This window comes from Columba livia, chromosome 1 (assembly GCF_036013475.1).
Source record: "Columba livia isolate bColLiv1 breed racing homer chromosome 1, bColLiv1.pat.W.v2, whole genome shotgun sequence".
Classification (NCBI taxonomy): Eukaryota; Metazoa; Chordata; class Aves; order Columbiformes; family Columbidae; genus Columba; species Columba livia.
Genome location: NC_088602.1, coordinates 36,789,721 through 36,811,027, shown reverse-complemented (window position 1 = coordinate 36,811,027; position 21,307 = coordinate 36,789,721). Strand labels below are relative to the sequence as shown.

Genomic DNA, 21,307 nt, shown 5'->3' with positions numbered 1-21,307 from the left:
ATTAGGGATGGGGTAAGATTTCTTAGAAACAAGAGGAAGGTGGGTTCCAAATTTTCACTGGCTTTCTAACCTGTCTTTGATAGACTACTTACCTGTGCCAAAATTCTAGCAACATACTAAGAAAAAGTGTGAATGTATGCAAAATAAAACACATAAAATTAAAAAAAAAAAAAGGAATAAAATTAAATATTAATAATAAAGACTGAATAAAGAGTCTCTGAATATAATAAAAGTATATTAGCACTGGTTATTAATAGATAAAATATATCCATAGGCAAAATTCACAACTTTTATAATGATAAATCAATACCTAGGCTTAAACATTTTTTTTTCCAGAAGTCCAAACTATTTAAATTATGTTGTTATCTTGAAATAACCATACAATGATAACTGAGATAGTTTATACTACATGCTTCAAAGTATTTGATACTTCTGTTCAAACTTTATATATATACATATTGTTTGAAAAAATAATAATTGTTAAATGCAAGTGTCCTGAGTTTATATATAACAATGCCTGTTGCAAGCTGTAATGTGTTTTACCATACATACTATGTGAAATTTCCAGTGTAATTCCATCCAAATATATGTTTTGAGGATGTCCTTCTTTGTTTATTATAAGCCTGAATGCTAAAGAAAAAATACTTTATGTTATGATATGGCATTTCCAATGATTTAAGGATACATAGTATCAACTTTATATGTTATTTTCTATTTTAATTTTTATGGTCCAATTCAGTAGTGTGCTCTGACTATGGTACTCTTGAGAAGCAAAAAGCATTCACAAAACACTGGCAACTTAAGATGGCTTTAAAGCTTTCCTCACAGAAGTGGCTGTAGTGTTCAATGTAGTTTTCTTTCTCCAGACGTCTCTACTCAATGTACCTCCCCTCAAAAATACCTGCCTTTCCTATGTACCTAGGTGTTCCTACCTGGGTACCAGACAGGTGTTGTTCAGTCATAAAATTTTAGAATGAGAAAACAGATAAAAGAAAGTGGTAGCTGACATAACTCAGGGTCACATTCAACTTTCTGTTTTATAACATAGACATAAATCTTACAAATATTTGAGTCAAACTGGTTTGAGGTTTTTTTTTAAGTTATTTGCCTGTAGGCAAATACCAAGTGTGTAAAATAAATTAGGCTGAGAATTTGACAGAAATTGATTTCATTTTTTGCAGGTTCTTTTCAAAGATAAAAATATTAGTCCTTTTTAGGAGAGCCACCCAAAAATGACACATTGTAAAGGCTACATAGTATGATTTCCCACATTACATGTGCAATGTTTCTACTGTAAGCAAAACATTTCTATAAAAGATATGAAATTGGTACTTTCTGTAATAATTATAAAGGTGCAATATGAATCTTATCTATGGAGGGAGGGAGGACTGATTTCTATGACACAGTTTACGTATAAAAAGCTGGAAGAATATGGTGCTAAATTTAAAAAATACATTTACTTGTCTTAAATAAAGTTGGGGGTTTTGTGTGTTGTTTTGGTGGTGGTAATGGTAGTTGTGTTTGTTTGTTTGTTTGTTCTGTGCCACAGTATGACTTTGTTATACTGGGCATATGCTCCTCTCCATTTCATGCTGCAGAGGGGAGCAGATGGAATTAAATATAGCTTGGCATGCAGCACAGGGGCAGCCATGGAGCAGTGTATTTTAGTAGCACTCAGGCACTACTAGCTCCATATACATTAGAGATGAAACACAAAAAAGGGCATGTCACCTTCAGGAAAGGATATTAGTCAGTGAACATCTGTTATACATGCGGTGTTTCCTGTAGAAAGAACTGAAACATGATGAAATATGCATCAAAATTTCCCTATGCACTGAGGTACATTAAGTCACTTTCAAACCATATGAAGCCCACTTGGGGAAGGGAGGTTATGTGAGTGCGGCAGCTGGAATAGGAGAAAGCAGCAGCAGGGAATGGAAACCAGCTGTTCTGCCATTCTGGAAATCAGGATGGGCAGTAGGTGCACAGAGGCTGATACACGGCACGCGTATATCACCGATGTGCAGAGAGTAGACAGAGTTTCAATGAGCAGTAATTAGTCAATCATGCTGCAGCTCTGCATTTGAGCAAAGTCCATGTTAAATGCTAAATACAGTTTATTCGTATCAGGGATTCTTGTTGTGAAGCACTACAGGATCCACGTTCTCTGTGATTCTCTAATATGGTGAAATCCTCCTGTAAAAGAGGATGTTTACAGACAAAAGCCTGCAGAACAAGCCAGTGTAAGTGTTCCCTTTTAGTGTGTTTTACTCAGGACTAAACAGTATATCGCATCCTCACCTTTAATTATAAAAAGCAGGGCTAGAGTGAATCCTCTGTCCCCAGGTAGGTTAAAATAAATCTAAGTTACCACTGACAAATGTGTATTTAACCTGTTTTAAAAAATATCAGGAAGGGAGAATCTTTAGCTTACATGGGTAGCCTGCTTCAGTGTCTAACTATCTTTACAGTGTTCTCCCTCATGTGTAACCTAAATAGCTCTCTCAGCAAATTAAACAAAAAGAAAAGAAAAAGCCATCACCATCCTACTCATAACAACTTTTTATATACACAAAGACTTCTATTATGTTTTCCCCAAGACTTTGTTCATTTAAACAAATACAAATTCTAAATAAACACATCTTTTAAACTTCACCCACAGGCCATGTTTTGTAAGCCTCTATTTTCTGCTGTTATGCTACTTCCTTGTTGATTTTTAATTTGTCCAGATCTTTCTTAAAAATATCTCTACAAACTGGGTATGGTGGCTGTGTCACTAATTAGAGTGTGCTGCAACTCTGGCCCAAATTAAATTATACCACTTTTCTCTCTCTGGAAACCAGGGCATTGGAAAAAAGCAGTAAATACACAGAAAAAAGGACCAGGAAAAGGACAGACTGGATTACTGTGTACTGAAATCAGGAGAAACTCTTTGTTCTGCAAGAACGTAATACAATCAGTATCATTCCAACTGAAGCATTAATGAATGGAATAATTAACTCCCATCTCTTATTTAAGACACTTCTGTTATGTCATCCCCAGCTGGACATAAAACCAATTATATAACTACAGTCCAAGTTCAGGTTTCCAACTAATACATATTAGCTTTACAATAATTCCATCTGCAGAATACTCCTTCCTTTTGGTAACAAGAATATGGCTGGAATGGAGTTGTATCAAATCTTGACTAATACAGTTGTTTATCATGTCTGTATTTTCTACTGACTCAGTAAGAGGAGATGCAATCACACAATGTTGATTTAAAATGAGGAGGTGAGAAGATGTATTTATTTTAATTGTCTCCTTTATATAACTGAATAAACACACACATTCTCATATATATATATATATATGTTTTTAAAGTAGAATTCTATGTAAGCTTAATTAAAAGAAAATTGCTATTACATCATCCAAGGACATTAACATACACGGACTAAGAGGCTGGAATAGACTCTCTAGTCCTATTACTACAGTTTCCATAATATTAAGTGCCCATCCAATATATGAATATATGTCTTAAAATTTTCATTAACTAAAGTAAGCACAGGCAGAGAACATCCATTTACCACCCAGGGAAATGCATAAAGCCTGAAACAATGAAAATGATGTATTTTCTGATTTCCTTGTTTCAAAAGTTGTTGATCTTTCTATGCCCCCACTTTTCTTTCAATTTATAAAAAGAAAATGAAAAGAAGAAATGTTAGCTGAAGATAATGATTTTGACATAGAAGGGCCTCATCTTAGTGAGAACTGCAAATCCTTCTCTTGCTCTTCTAATGGGAATCAAGTAAAAAGATAACTGATGGATTCTAAGGCTTCCAAAAACGCACTGTAGTACGATGACTGTGCTCAGCTCTGGGAAAGGTGGTATGAAAACAGAGTATAAAAAGGAAATAATGAGATTTACACAAATGACAGGGAATGGATATCCTGTTTTTTTGCCTCTAAAGCAAAGAACAAAGGAATGAACATCAGCAGTTGTAGAACCCAAATGTTAGAATTTTCACTCAGATCTCAGACATGAGACTTGTGGTAACAAATTTGTGATCTTAAACTGCATGTTATGCATTAATTTGTAAATAATATCATAAAAGAAATCTCTAAAATGTATTAAGACTTTTATTGCTGCAGTCTCAATCTCTACCAATAAAAGGTATTGGAGCATGTCCAAAGAAGGGCAATGAAGCTGGTGAAGGGTCTGGAGCACAAGTCTTATGAGGAGCAGCTGAGGTAACTGGGGCTTTTTAACCTTGAGAAAAGGAGACTGAGAGGAGACTTTATTGTTCCCTACAACTACCTGAAAGGAGGTTGTAGCATGGAGGGTGCTGGTCTCTTCTCCCAAGTAACAATGATAGGACAAGAGGAAATGGCCTCACATTGCACCAGGGAAGGTTTAGACTGGGTATTAGGAAAAATTTCTTCACGGAGAGGGTTGTCAGGCATTGGAACATGCTGCCCAGGAAAGTGGTGGAGTCACCAGTCCTGGAGGTATTTAAAAGCTATGTACATATGTTGCTTGAGAACGTGGTTTAGTGGCAGACTTGGCAGTGCTATGTTAACAGTTGGACTTGATGATCTTAAAGGTCTTTTCCAACTTGAATTCTATGATTCTGTGATTCTATGATTTTAAGGTATTAATAATGATGTATCTAAATTGATTTGGTGGTGACACTTCCAATGAATACAAAATATAGGACAAAAATATAATTTTTAACCAATGAATTAATTTGTAATTATAAAATAAGTAAAAATAATGGAGGGAAGAAATGAAATTACCTAAAAAATGTAGCTTAATGCACCAAATGGTCCACAGATGAAGCTGTGCTGAATGATTATAATCCCTTCTTTGTGTCACAGTGACATTTTGTGTCTGAACAGATGAAGAAATTTCTTTCTGTATGTTTTGAAAATCAGTTATAGAAATCCCCTTTCCCCCCCACCCCCCCCCTAAATTTGTGGCTAAATGCATTAATTAAATGTGGGATATGCTATTCACAAGACTTCACTGCTACTAGATTCATGATGATGATAATCTGCCAGATGCTGAAACATGGACCTGATTAAAAACCTGGTTTGGTAGAACTCAACTCCAGTTGAAAAGCAGGATAATAGACAATAACAGCCAGCAATAATAGGCCAAGATACTCTGATGCAAAGTGTATTTACTGTCACTTCAGCTGCCAGAATGTTTGCACTGCTTTTCTATTTTGTATCAATGAAGGCAGATAAGTAGTCAAGGTATTAAGCTAATCCATCCCTTCTCTTCCCTTTTTTACTTATTTTAGGACAAACGCCTGCTTCCTTTAACTTCTTCTTCCTCATCTGGATAGCTTTGCTTGTAATCCAATGCTGCTCACGTACTTACGAGGAGAACACACTGCAGAGGGAAGCTATGCCTGGGAACACCCTCCTGTCTAAATCATACTGGACTAAAAACTCTCTAAAACAAACTGGACTCTGCTTCGGTCTACCTGACATCACACTGCGACACTCATGAAATCTCTAATCAGTACTCACATAACTAATATGTCAAAAGTGAACCTGAATTCATTGCAACAGAGGAAAAAAAAATCTTTAATTCTTTGATGATATACAAGTTGATAGAACTTTTCTTTATTTTGCCCAGATCATCATACAATTTGCCCAATACATAATAAAACAACAGTTATTTTATCGATTACTGGGTATTAACATGAGAAAGGTTATGACAATCATCTGTGCAGCAAAGGCTACTGACCTGTGTTCCTCTGTCTAGTTCATTAACTTAGTTTCATGGGGAAAATATTAATCTGGTCTCTCAAAAAGTGGCATTTCACAAAATTTGCATAGCCTGGCTCAGCCTAGGTAAGGAAGTCTTGCAAAGATGTTACCTAGATCAACTTTAAATGAGTGTTTGAGATCAAGACACTTAGAACATTTGAAACTTTTATGAGTACTCCTCTGAATAAAAGTGAAACATCAATTTAAAAGTTTAATACTAGTAGGAGTTTCATTATTCCCGTTTGCCAAGGACTTCATAAGAAGGATGAGACCAATAATAATTTTGCCATTTCTCTTAAACTCAGAAGTATTGTTTCATGGAACAATGAACTCACAGCAGAAAAGTAGGAACGAAGTGCTGGCAGTAGCTTAAATGTCATGATGAATTTGTAAAACACACTAAAGTGGACATCGAACAGTTATAAATATGGCCTTATTCTTCAGAAAATTCTGTAATTCTACATACATTTTTGATCTTAAATAAAAAATCTGACTGTCAGAATGAGGCCAAAATCTAGCAGCTCTAGGGTGCTGACAGCAAATTTGGTCAATCAGATTAGATAATATAGTCTTTGTTACCTAAGATCACACAGTTGCTTGCATAAAGCACAGCAGCAAAAGGAAAGGAAAAAAAAAATAAAAAGGAGAGAGAAAATTACCTATAAAAGAACAAGTGAAAGGAGGAAAAGAATCTCATTTTGGGTGGGATTCACCTGTTTCCGGAATTCATGGTCCTAGAAGGAGATACTACTAAGTTATACTTAGAAAAGGAAATAAATTCTCAATTAAGTTGCTCTTGTTGCTTGTCTGGATAACAATTAGTCAGGTAAAAGTATACATAGTGGCATACAATAGTGAGTTAGCATCTTACTTGACCGTGTTAAGGGTGAGTTAGAAGGGATAATAGTCCTGGACATAAAGACTCTTAGGCAGCATTAGAACAAGTAGTACAATCTGACAGCTATTAATAGTCTGGGCACAGACAGAATGTGATAGGGGCTGTTCTGTCCAGCCTCCATCAGTTTCTCAGCAGAGGCCATCACCAGCTCTAAGAACTTTGAAAAGAAGCATTTCTTCTTTTTCCATTATCTCATTAAGATGATGTACTTATAAAAGAACCTATCATCCCCAATGGCATGGAAAGCATTGGTGATGATGTCAGACAGCAGAAATTTGGTTTATGAACTTTCTGCACTTACCAGTCTAGACTGATTCTCACTCAGTTAAACAGAATGGATTTTAATTATCCTACAGACTCAGGCAGGATTATGGCAAGAAAATCAATGGATAGTTCACAAAAAACTCTTGGTAAAAAGTTCTAATAATTTCTACTCTGCTGTGGATGGATAATGCAGGATACTTAGTTTGAGGGATCATTCTTGTTTAGAAATTGAGAATATAAATGTACAATTTACTACAAACTAGTTCTGCGAATGTGTTCTGTGGACAAGAGTTAGCAGTATTCATGGGGATTCTATAACACTGATATAGATTTTATTCCTAAGACTGTTGCATGCAGGACTGCATCAGCTGTGATACATATGGATTTTTGTTGCGTTGATGAAGAAAGAAGTATTTTTTTTAGGTTCTATTCTTTTTTTCTGAAGATACATTCCAGTCCTTTTATACTAGTCACCAATATTTTAGATTAAAATAGTGCTGTTCTACAGAGAAGCCTGGTGACCAATACAGATCCCAGAGTATTCTCAGACACCAACACTGAAGAATTTTCTTTTCCCCCTCCTTCAAGGAGGTGCCTCCACTTTCCATTTATTCTCAGGATCCATACTACTGTTATCAAGGCAAGAGCGCATACAGAAATGCCACCTCTATGGGATGCAGGTAAGAATGGCAAGCAGACATGTTGAAAGAAAGATGTACAATGATAAAGTAAAAACTCAACAATAAAGCTACTGAATTTGTAGATACTGAATCTCTTGGATGCTTTTGACAATCACATGAAAATGTAGATTAATGTTAAAGAAAGAAAACACAAACACACAAACTCAAAAAAAGAATTCCTGGGAAAATCTAACAAAGATGATGATTTACGAGTAACTACCAAAAAGTCCATAACTCTATATTGTTTTAGTGATTATAAGGTAAGCATATCCATGATTCACTAAGAAAAGTATAAAATTAATATCTTACTTTTTATTGTTTCCTTGTAGATATAACTTGTGGTTTACGATATCATTTTCAGCCTTGTATATATTTTCAAGAAATATGGATTATTGCTGTTATGCTTAAACCATACCAAACAAAAAGATAACTCTGTTATTTAGATACAAAATGTGAATAATAAAATAATAAATGCTAATTCCAGCAGAACAAACCGGTAACTTGACAGATTTATTCAAAACTGCTAATTCTTGTAAAACTTCTAAGTAGGGTGATCTCAAACTGTCCAAACTAGTGATGGGGTTTAAAGTCTCAGCAACAGAAGTGAAAAAAAAAAAAAAAGAAGTAAACTAAACAAATCTATCTAAAACCATTCGAGTGAAAGAGTAGCAGGCATATGGAACAAGCTGCTTAGTAAGACACCTGATTCAGACAGCATAAATAAGATTAATAGACAGCTAGATATTTGTATGCAGAAAGTGGGTTTGAATTCACAGCAAGAAGATATATGACTGAGATAACTAAAATGGGGCATGCTTATTTTAACATAAGACTTACTGTCCTGGTGACTTTAATAGATTTGAGGCTTTTTGCACCTTTTTTTCCATTAAGGCCGAGTGATGAGCTTTCATAAGCATTTCATAGTAATATATTTTCCACTTGTATGAATGTTTACTATCACCACCAGAAAAAACGTGCTATCTGGAGATATTTCCCGTGAAATTAAATATTTTAATAGTAAAATTACTGAAGCCTTATCATCCACTGTCTTACATATTTTAATGCAAATCACAAAGTAAGCTTGCTTGCCCCCCATCCCATGCTCAAATCAGAAGATGTCTTGTCTACAAAAATTATTTTTCATTAATATTTCCTACTTATTCATTGCTGATAGAAGCATAATTGTTATGGTGCTACTGACATGATTTTTGTCTCAATATGACCATTTAATTTTCTTATGTCTAGGCTGGACTTGCTCAAAAGTGTAGGTAAAGTACTGGTAAACACTAGTGTTCTATTTACTGCTATGAGTAGAATTGGATCCAATACAATTGTGTTTGGAATTGCATACAGAGGATCTCAAACTCAAACATAGCTCATTTTTAAGTTGAGAGTCTGAAGTCAAGATTCTGAATTCACAGTTCTGATCTTTTTTTAAAAAAAAATGCCCAATCTAATAATTATCACTACTTTAGAAGCAGAACTTAAATTATTATAAATATCTTTAAACAACAATAAACAAGACTGAAACTCTTTTTACAAATAGTGAATTCCCATCCTTGTGCACATCCCAGCATGATGCCAGAACCAAAACTTTTAATACTGCTTCAGTTGCTACTGTCGATAATTGTTCCTAGCAAGCTGTCCATCTTCTTTTCCCCTAAAACAATTTTTGTTTAAAGAAAGTAGAATCCTTTTTCTGTTCTAATCATATATGTAACATTTTTCACTCTCCTTCAGCTGGGTTTATGACTGAAGAAAACAATTTTGTTTATATTTTTTCAAAAGAGAAAAGTTACTTTGGACTAAGACACCTGATTATACTAGGCTTTATGACAAACAATCACTGATTTCATTGGGAACATCACACTGCACCGCATTTGTTATTGCAACGATCTGTAACTCCATAAGGTGTTTGCTGCAGGTTCAGTTTTCATAATATGCCAATGATTTTATTACAACACACTTGAGATGGGATTGTACAAGTAAACAAATGGGTATCATTACCACTTGTAATTATATTTGGGGGAAAAAGACAATAAAAATACAACTTTAAAAAGTATTTTATCTCTCTACCCTAATTCTTTTTTTTTTTTCTTCTTTGTAAGAAAATTTACATAAACACCCACTGCTGCAGTTCAATGACTGACAGTACTTAAGGTTCACAACTCAATATATGTTTAGTAAGAATGTGAGGAATTCATATGAGTCACTGGAATTAGTTGTTTCTTGATGGAGAGGGCCTCTCACCTAGATATAATCACAAGTGCAAACCATCATATAACTCTTTGCATTACAGTGAAAATATGGAACAGCAATAGTTGACTCAATCTGCTTACTAGAGTTTTTAAATTATGACCAGTATTGGGCTTGATGTTGCTGGACAAACTGCAATATTATGAACTCTGGCCATACAGTCCTTTTCTAAAAAAAACCACAGATTTTTAATTTGAGTTATAAATAAAATTCCTAACAAATCTTTAAAAAATTTTAGAACTGTACTTCATAAATACAAATCTGGAGATTTGTTCTTTTTCTTATGTAAAACTGAGAAATTTAGACACGCACTCAAACAGCTTATTAAAAACCAGCATCTTTATACAGATCAATGTCCAATTATAAATGGAGAATTGCTATGGCAGAAGGTGAGAAAAAAATAATCTTTCGGGCACTTATTACTTGGAAAATAAGGTCATATACGGGGTCAGTCTTCAAATATATACAGAATAAATTATACTGCAGCATCCTAAATATCCTACACAGCAAAAATTATATTGCAATCTCAACATAATCAGAAAAATGAAGCTGAACATGTATTTCCTGATGGCTGTCTTACAGATCAGACTAGGCTAAGAGGCAAAAAACTAGGTCCAATTAATCAACAATTAATAAAACACTTATATTTCTGCTTAATTATAAATACAGCTTCTTATTATTAAAGCTGACTTATTTAATAATCTTTTAACTGTCTTTCACACTGCATCATCTTCCCCACAACAATTTAAAGTGATAGCAAACGTAAAAAAAAATAAATCAAAATAATTCAGTGATGCACTTCCTTATTGCTTACAGCCTGAAGCAAAACACACACACACACACACACACTGCTGGAGTACTCAGTCTGTCTGATGCTTTAAAAGAAAAATAAAAGTGTTTCTTTTGAAATAAAAGACCTTGTAATTAGATAAAACACATCTGGAAAAAAAATGAATTGGACACAGATTTTGAGGAAATAAACATGCTTGTTTGTCAGAATTTAAGTTTGCAGAGAGCACTGGAATTGTCCTGATATAAGTAATTTTAGCTGTTTCACAGACACTCATCTTTGGTACCTTCACAGGACATGAATGAAATTACACTGAAAAAAAGATTATGTTATTATTTGACACTTCTCACATTACTATTAATTGTGAAATCAACATTACAAATAGGAAAATACATCCATGAAATGAAAACATTTTCTGACCCATTTTTACCCTTGTCTGATATCCCAAGTCTCTTTTCTTTACCTCGTCTCCAAACTATGTGAGGAATCTAAATGACTGGAGTTCTTTTATCTATTGCAGTCATGTCTAGTTTGAATTTCCAAATCAACCTTCAGCAGAAGGACTGTATATAATATATCACAGGCAATGCCCGTGGAGATAAAGCATATTCTAATCATTTCAGAGAAGTACTATTTTTTTTTTTTTTAATCTACTTTGGATACTTGTGGTTTCATTTCATTTCATGTTCGTTTCGAAAGATACTGAGCATTCTTTGCTCTGGGCTAGCTAAAAGATTTACTGTTTTCTCTGATAGAATTATCAGTGGGCTATTCTGCCCTGATAAACCACAACTGCAGTGCTAATAGGTTTATAATTACAGCTTAAAATTTACACTTTTGTAAGCACTGGAGGCTTCACTCACCTTGTTCAAGTGGCTGGCTTTTAGCTGAAGTAGTTTTCATCTTGAGTGCCTCCCTAACAGACATGTCACAGCAGGAGCCTTTGTTAGTGTCTTGGTCACTGTCAGCCTGATCACTGTCCCCATGCCCGCTGTCCCTCAAGCTGGCTCTTTCTGGATCCTTGAACGTGGAGCTACTGAAATACATATTAAAAAAAAAAAAAAAAAAAGAAAAAGAGAGAGAGAGAGTTGTATTTACTTGTTCTAAGTTGAATTGTACACTCTGGCAAAGCAATTTTGACAAGAATGCAAATAGGGAACCCGAGAAAGTTATTTAATAGTCCTTACCTTTGAACAAACTGCTGCCTGCTGCCCATGTAATTGGGCTCTGCGGGAAAATTGTCTGTCTGTGAAAGAGAAGGAAAAAAATACGTATAGTTGTACACTGGACAAATCTCCTGCAGAGCAACAAGATTTCCTAGAGGAGAAATGATTAATAATTCAAAAATTCCCTTTATCTTCAGATTTGTACATTTTAATTAAATTGGAAAATGCTGGCATGTAATTATGTGCTCAGAACAATTAAATGATTCCGGTCCACAAATTACCTGCTAAAGTAAACAATGAGGCTCCAATAAGTGGCATTCTCTGTTAGCAACCTGGCAGATGACACTGTTTATGTTTTTTCATTACTTAGATATTAAGACTGATGGTTATTGAAAATGAGAGAAAAAAATTACTTTTGCATATTACAAAAGTGAATTATTCAATAATACTTATTTTTAATCATAATTACATCATCTACTGGGATTCTGAAGCCCTTACTGCTGTAGTACAATTCCATATATTGCTATATTACTCTTGAATTGAAAAAAAACTGCAAGAAGATCAAGAAAATCTGTGGCTGATTGGCTGTGTTTTTTTTTAACTGCTACTGGAAAAGTGCAAGTATGAAAATATTTGGATTTTCTCTCTTTAATTTTCATCAGTATTAATAGCTATGTCAGAACGATGAGAACTGCACATGCAAACAAGAACATTACATGATTGTTGTAGACAAGTAGTTTTTAAAAGAAGATACTTTCACTAAGTCTGTCACGAGTTTATTTTTAGCAGCATGAGTTAAGTAACTGTGGAAGTAGTTACAGCATCCAGACCAACATGGAGTCCTGCCAAAGGGAACTGAATTCCCCTTGTATCATCAGCTGAAGTTCTTTGGGAGAAAGAGAGACTGCATCTTTCACAAAATTCCATATACTGTACAGTCACACATGTCACTTCTTGCAGCTGACCTAGAGACAGAGCTTCTATTGTTTTCTGCATCTCGTCATGTCACACCACTATGCTTTGCAGCAGCTATGAGTTTTGCAACAGCATTTAGTATATCAGTATCAGTTACATGGGCAGCGCCCAATTAATGCAGCAGAATGCTCAAGGTAAGGTTTAATGTCACACAAGTGTTTACACAAGTGACTGGTCTCTTAGATATTTGTTTTTCTCTGCCACTCTCCACTTCATTTTTTTTACCTTTGTTTTGGTGTTTTTTAGGTAGAAGATGGTCATTAGAAATATTTGCCATCCTTTACATGGTGGGAGTGTCAGAGCTTGGAAAAGATACATGCAGTTACATCTGAAATTTAACAGTCACTGCTGTTTGCAACAGAAAATACATAGTCACCTGTCACTCTCAGGGTATCCATGAAATAGATGTGCTTATGTACCATACGTGATTTAGGGAAGGGATGGAATAAAAGGAATTATCTTGTGTTTGGCATTTATTAAGCCAATTTATGCTGTGCTTTCTTGTTTCTGGTTTAATCCTTTTATTCAAAAATTAGGATTATAATACACATTGTTTGAGCACTTTGAAGTAGTTTCTAATTTAAGATGTGGAGTACAAATCATACAAAAATAACCCAATGTGTTACCAGTGATTCTTTTTTTTTATGAAAAAATATATGACAGAATCAGGTTTTTACTGTTCTTTTTGCAAAATATGGCATAAAATACCTCTACTTATATTTCTCAATGACTTTATCATCTCAAAATTGCACCTAACTTGGAATTCTGTGTGTTTACGTCCAACTAGAGACTCATTCTTTAGCAGCATTTGAGACAGGCTTATGAAAGTTCTTAAATACTGCCCATAAATTCTAGTGATATTCTGTATTACAGAAGGGGTGTTCTGAAGATCTGGGACATCAAACCCAGTGTTGTGTCACTGCTTTTCCAAGTCAGTGTTTCAGAAGTTGATGATTCCAGCTACAAGTATTCAAACTTTTCAAAATCTGGTCACTTCAATCAGGAGGCAGTTTAGTGCTTTGTGCTTAGAAACAGACAAGATCCTGGGTTTAACAGATGTAATTAAAACAAAAGCTTGTCTTAGTTTCTAACAAGTTGAAAATTATAGAAACAAATACTGAAAACAAAAAAAGGAAGAAATAAAGGCATAAACATAAATATTTCAGCATCCTTATATGTAATGTCTTAAATGTAGCACATCACATTTTGGAAGCAGCCTGAATTTTGTCATTTATTATTTTCTCAAATTGTAAGCTAGTATCTCTGTCATGTGCAGCAAATCCATCTCATATATGTACACATATAATCATTATGACACTCACAGAGCCCGAAACTTCTTAACCCAAAAAAAAAACCTTTACAATTGCAGAACTCATGTATATTTTATAGGTCTAATATCTCAACTATGGATGTTCAGGAAAACTGACCTTATGCTTTTCCTTACATAAGATATCTGCCTACTCCTAAATGCAGCTGCTATTAGAATCAACACTTCCATTTTTCATGTCGTTGTCAGGCAAAATGCCCACTATAAACTGCCTTTTCATCAGTTCTCTGCCATTAGACAAGTCAAACTTTTTCCCTGGCATTAATTATAGCACCTCTTTAAATGTGGTGCTAAGAACTTATCTATAAGCTGGACCACCCTAAGAACTGGCCATACTTTTTTATGCTACTTTTTGATAGGGGGGAAAAAAAAAAAAAAAAAAAAAAAAAAAAAAAAAAAAAAAAAAGGCTAGCCAAGATATAAATTTTAAAACAGAATTTACCAGCACATCTTAGCAGCTCCTAAAAATGGGAGCTGTTTCCGAGAAATTCTGTATTTATGGTAATCATTAATGACCTTTAACTTGATAATAATTCAACCAATTTCCTTCATATTGTACTTTGCAGTAATACAAACAGTTGGGTGCCGTCTCACAGTGAGTTCATTGCTGCAAAAGAACAAATGTAAATACTTGATAACCACATATAGCCACAGAGCTCAGAGTTGAATTCTTTTCCTTCTGCTCTAAACGCATCAGACCTTCTCCTGTGAACTATGAAAGTATCATACTTGTGATGAGCTGTAACAGAGCACTCCAAGATGCAGGCAGCAGAGAGAAAATTGCTCCATATATGATAATATCTATGCAAAAATTGGGATAATAAAAAAACATTTAATTTTAAAGCTAGGCAGTTTAGAGGAAAGTTAGAAAGGTAAGCATACGATTCACAATGGATCACAGACAGATATGGATGTCTAATTCCCTTAAACACTTTTAAACACTTTTTTTTTTTTGCTGTTCAATCCCAGTTGAAGTGAGAGGTCATATACTTAAAATTTTTACACTTTAACATCTATGGAAGTGATATTACACATTTCAGCTCATGTATTAATCATATCTCTTTACACTGCATAGCTGTAATTCCAGGAAATGAGTGCTACTTTAAAAATCTATCAACAACAAATAAAGTCTTTGTTCTTCTCTGTGTATACAGACCTTTCTAGGAAATCAGAATGACCATGTCTCTCTGTTTGCCTCCAGTTTTAAGGTAGGTTTCATTTTACCTGCAGATAACCATCTAATAGTGAGTCACCTACTCTGAGCTAATCAGCTAAGATCCCTCTATAAGCATTAGAGACATACAAGATAATTCATCCTGTTTGGGCATCTAGTTTTAGGTAGGTACTACATCTGGAGTTCCCTTTCTCAGATAATTACAGGGCAAGGTAGATGACCAACAAGATGTTAATTGTAATAGCTAAATCTGAGTCAGAAGTGGATTACATGCAATTACTGTCTCCTGATAAATAACCAAAAAATAACTCAAATGCCAGCACCGTTAATGTCCTGAGGAACAAAATAAAACAAGTTCCACCCTCACCCTCCCCCACAAGAAAACTCTCAGAAACAATCCACCTCTAAAAGTCACTGTAGTTAGACAGTAAAGACACGTTTTCTGTCTCTGTGACTCAAGGTTGATAACTGGAGTATTAGGTCACCAACTACTAACAAGCAAGTTCCTCAGTAGGAGGAAAACATACTGGAACAAATGGTCTCTAAAACTAAAGCAAAAACACAACTGTCTACTGAGTTGCTTAGATACCAGAGAATTAAAAAGTCTGTGATGTCAACCTAACTGTCCATACCTCCCCTAGAGAAGAGATCCTGTTTTTATGGTTCATTTTCACAGATTAGGGGAATCAGTTCATTTCCAATTAGAGTATACTGTTAAAACATTTAACAGATACTTTTTCACAGTTCCTTCAATGGCCCCTTAAAAATACTTTTTTTCATCTATCTGTACTACTATGTGACTAGAGTAAGTCTGAAATTTTAAGAACACTGATATTACTGCAATCCTGCAGAAAAGATCCTGAGGATTTCTGTACACATATTTAACATAGCTTTCTCAGAAGGATGAAGCTCATAAAAATGCCATTTTGAAAGAGATTGGAATGCATATAAACCTTTCAAGAGCTGGCAAAATTTTAAAAAGAGTGTTTCTACCTTTTAGAAAATATCTTAACAGTTTGGTTATGCTATGTTTTTCATCAGGGACTTGAGGAAAAGTAAAAGAACAGGCAAATTAAGCCTGTGCAAAATATACTTTTGCTGGTATGGGATTTCAGATGTGACAATATAATTGCTACAGTCTAATAATGTGACTTGAAGAATCATTGACTGGCCAGTATTTACATGAACAGCACATAGCACATTCTTGAAGTGCTATCATCAGCTGTCTGTGAAACCATTCATTCTATTATAGGTCTTAGGGTTTGTGAATTAAGATCACACAAAGGCCTATATGAACTACAATTGTTGCTAAGTATTGCTCTCACGTGGTGAATTTGGAATACTGAATTTTATAAATTCAAAATAAAACTATTTCGAAGCCTGAAAGTCAGCTGTCAAGGTTCTACTAATTAATTATGGAATTACTATGATTTCCAAAAGTTTCATTTAAAGAAACTAAAAATAAAAATTATGGCAAAGAACAAAGTATCAGAAACAAATTCGTTGTAGGATCCATTAACCTCAAATAATCTTATAAGAAAAAAAAAAAAAAAAGTTTCAGCACTGGAAACAGTTCAAACCAGCCTGGGCAAAGTATTACACAGTGAATTATGGGGAATATTTTTAGCAATGAGCTACATTAATCTCTTTTCTTTTTTCTTTTTTTTTTTTTTTAATAAGTTCATGTTCACGAGGTATTATTTTATTTCTGTTAAAAGTTTTTCATATTTTTATAGATTCATAGAATCATAGAATAGTTTGGGTTGGTAGGGACCTTCAAAGGTCTTCTAGTCCAACCCACCCTGCCATGAGCAAGAGACATCTTCAACTAGATCAGGTTGCTCAGAGCCTCATCCAGCCTGGCCTTGAATGTCTTCAGGGATGGGTCATCTACCACCTCTTTTGGCAACCTGTGACAACATACCACCCTCATTTTAAAAAATGTCTTTCTCATGCCTAGCCTGCATCTCCCCTCATTTAGTTTAAAACCATTACCCTTTGTCTTGTCATAACACGCCCTGCTAAAAGTCTGTCCCCATCTTTCTTACAGGTTCCTTTTAAGTACTGAAGTATTTTTGTGAATACTTTAGGTATTTTTATAAATAAAAAGGTATTCCATAGTAGTTCTGCACACATCTTTATTTCTTTTTAAAAACTCAGGAATGAAATTACAGCCCCATATTAATCAATCAGATTTCAGGGACCCTACTATTGCTCAGTAAGACAACTCTAAATGACTTCACAAGGCTTCTGCTTTTAAGAATTCCCATAAAAAGTAGACTAATTCCCTTTTATGTCTTTTTAATCAAAATCTTTGTTACACCACAATTCTGAAGATTTCTAGCATTTCTTTGTGTACTCCATACTGTTTGGATAAAATAAAAGCAAAAGTTTTCAATTTGACAAGTATTTCTCCTAAAAAAAAATAAAAAACAACAAACAAACAAAAAAAAACCCCACATAAAATAAAATCTTAAAATCAACATGACTACAAAGAAAAAGACAGGGAAATTGAGAAACAGAAAGAAGGGAGGGATAAAAAAATGCAATATTTAAGTATTCTTGAAAAATTATACCCAGAAATAATTTTCATATTAGGGAAAGATGTATTCTAAAATGTATGAAAAAAAAAAGAACTTAAACATTAATCAGATTTATTAATATTATGAATATTCATATTTTTTTCTCAGAATTACAAGAACAAGTATCACATTTTCAGAAATGATTCAGTGCAACTCCATTTTATGTATGTGTTCATACCTGAAACTATAATAAAGCCAAATGTTTTTACTGACTCTAACTTCTTTTTAATTAAACACTAAATGCAGAAATGAAATGAAACATCTCTCCCCTTTATCACACTGCCACTTAATATCTAACTCAAGCATCTTTTGTGTCTTTTCTTGAAAAGCTTAATTCCAAGTATTCATCCTTCCCCCATGAAACAAAGATCTTATATAATGGCAATCACTTTTCAAGACAAAAGAATTGTACTCTGCCAAATCTAGTTTTGAAAGAGCAGACAGTTGTCTTCATTTTATTAGGAACAGTTTGTGTTTAATATAGTACAATTTTTCACAAAGACTTCTCAGTATAAGAATACAAGTGTATACACTTAGCCTGATGTAGTAGTGTTTGATTTCATCAGACTTCATTAAAAAAACACATTAGCCAAATAGCGAAAAAAAAAAGGGACATAAATTTCTAAGAAGTTATTCTACCTTTTTGAAGGACAAAATTAAATGGGCTATTTAATAGCCCAAATCTTGTCCTAATATGTGGTCTCTACTCTTATTCTTTTGAAAATGTTTTTTAGATAGTAATTCCTATGACATGCATATTTGGGAAGTTTCCCACTAGCTGCAAAATGTGCATTTTGGTGTTACAAAACACACAGTGTGTTTATGTGAATTTCTGGCATATGTAAACATTCTTCAAAAGCACATTTAAAAACTCAGGGCAACAAAACCAGTCAGATCCACAAGGCATTGTCATTCACCAGGCTCCTATACTCTTTCTTGAAGAGTGTTGGTGGCTCATGCTTTCTCTTTCTCTTGAATGATAAAAGCAATACCGTGAGGAAAAGAGGTCCTGAGCTATTCAGTCAAATCCACAAAGTGATTTCTGGAAAGTGAAACTCTGGAGACAGAGAATACCATCCTTTTGTGTAAGTGAAGGAATGCAGATTCCCCCCATATAAATCCCTGTCCATTTACTATTTTCTCTTAATAAGTACTATATTTGTTATCAAGAGAGATTATTATTGTTTTATTGCTTAAGCATTCACATTAAGATACTGCAGATATTCCAGTTGTGTTTGTACTATTGGTTTACATAACACAATTATTTCTTCAGTTTTTCATGAGAGTTTACTCTGCAATGCACAAGGCACAAAAGAAGACAGACGGCTGTAGGGATTTAACACAGGGCTATGACTCAAAGCTAGAAGGCCCAGTCAGGCTTCCTCTCACCTCATTGTTGGCTGCACCAAACCTGAAAGACTGAAGAAGAATTTAAGGTCACTATAGAGAAACATTTTTTTAAGTGAGCTTGATGAAAAAGCAGACTTGAAAAATACTCAAAAGATGGGATGAGACCAGACACTGATCAGACTTTTTTTTTTTTTTTTTTAATGAAATAAAAGATTTAATCCTTTCAGGAACAGTTTGCTGCTTCATCAGCAGGGAAGTCAGCTTAGCAAAAACCTTCATTCCTCTGCCAGAGCAGATGCAGGTTATGTGTTTAAATACAGATTTCTCTCTCTAAGAAAGATGGGACTAGGAATAAGTGTGGAAGCTGAACTCAAAACTTCCTTCTGCCAAAGGGGGAATCAAGAAGATTTTCTGTTCAAACTCATGTTGCTGTTTTTTCATAATGGTTTCAGGTTTCTGAGTCTCATTTTATTTTGTGCTGAAGAAACACGAAATGTAGGCACTTAATGAAATCAGCACGGTCTAGGAAGAGAATGTGGAAAGTTGTCAAATGGGACTAGAAAAACATAATTGTAATATGAGCTCTTGAGACATACTACGTTTTGGAGAAGCTGCAAAATCAGAACATAGGAAGAGGTGTCAAACATCACACCACATAAAGAGCTCAAGCTGAAAGCATAATAGATCTGCTTCTGCTATCACAGTGTCAATAAATAAACATAATGAAATTCATGACACATTATTGCATTGCTCTGTATTGCCTCTATTCATTTTAAGATGATGAATAAGTTTGAAATAATTCACAACTTCTCAGATACCTGTGAGCTGTGCAGTTAGACTGGTACTTTAAGAAGCATTCGTGAAGGTCTTATGAGAGAGCTTGATACAACTTAAAACAAAATAAAGATGGAAGTATGGTAAAACAGAACAGTAACTACTTCACCTGAATTTGCTAGTACAGTTGCATCCAATATATTTACACTGCTCACCAATGATATGTACTTATTGAAGCTACTCTGTCAATAAAAACCACATTAAGAACCTTTTGAAAGAGCTTCCCTGTCAATTAGGCTGCAGATACATTCTATTGCTCCAGTTTTCCTGTCAATTTAATATACTGGATCATATTAACAGTACTGGCTTGTCAATAAGGCAAATCCAAATCCTATTAATGGAGTTATAGTGCCAATATAATCAGCTTTTTATTTATCAAGCTCCACAGTATTTGGAAAAGCTGTGAAATGGGATTATAAGTCTAGGTTATATACATCTGTCTCTATATTACATAAATATTTGAGGAATCGTATCCTGTTGTGTAAAGAAACACATTTAATTACTTTTTTTCCCATTACATAAACTTCAGATGACAAAATGGTAGAGTTGTTTAACATTGCTGAGAAAACTTTGAATCATCCTCATTTATCACATTGTTTCCTGCTTGCTCTAAGTAAGGCTGTTATTTTATAAGACAGTCTACTTGTGTGCCACACCTATAGAAGTGCTAAAAGATGTATGCACTCCAACCCACCTGTGCAAGATAATATCTGCTTCAGAAAATAAAAGAAAAGAGGTAAAAAATAATTTAGGAACAAAATACGAAGCACTCCACAATTTCAATTTAGCTTATTTAGTCCTTGTACTGTGCTGCATAATCTTGGTGGAATTAAAACTTGTAAGTATAATTCTAGGGTAACAGAAACCCCTGGAAATAATTAATAAGAGGCAGTAGATCCTGTATAAAAAAGTAGAAGTTCAGCAAGCTTTCTGTTTAATAGAAGTCTTAATGAAGTTGAACATTAGCTGCTTTTAACTACATTCAATATTAAATAACTACTTTGACTGGATTAGCAGAATATACAGCAGACCATTAAACCTGATTACATAAAAAACCCAAACAAACAAACAAAAAAAACAACCAAACAAAAAACACCCACAAAAACTCTTTTGCTTAAAAAAAAAAAAAAAGCAAAAGTAATTGCATTAAAATGTACTGGGTATTCTCTTATCAAATTAACTCTCTAATTCTAACTTGAAAATATGGATTTACAAAAACATGGTCCAAAATGACAGTTAAAGGTCAATGAA

General features: G+C 34.2%; 1 protein-coding gene across 6 annotated transcripts in view; it reads right to left on the bottom strand.

Annotated features, from left to right (window-relative positions):
• Positions 1-21,307, bottom strand: part of PCDH17 (protocadherin 17) — a 98,334-nt gene that overhangs the window by 56,009 nt on the left and 21,018 nt on the right. For 4 of the 6 annotated variants that reach the window (XM_065055215.1, XM_065055195.1, XM_065055197.1 and 1 more), the window contains exons 3-4: positions 11,836-11,894; positions 11,512-11,684 (exon numbers count right to left, since the gene is read on the bottom strand). In XM_065055215.1, coding sequence (XP_064911287.1) covers positions 11,512-11,684; positions 11,836-11,894 — 232 coding nt within the window. The remainder of the gene's footprint in view (positions 1-11,511; positions 11,685-11,835; positions 11,895-21,307) is intronic. The other 2 variants (XM_065055206.1, XM_065055214.1) reach the window with 1 other exon arrangement.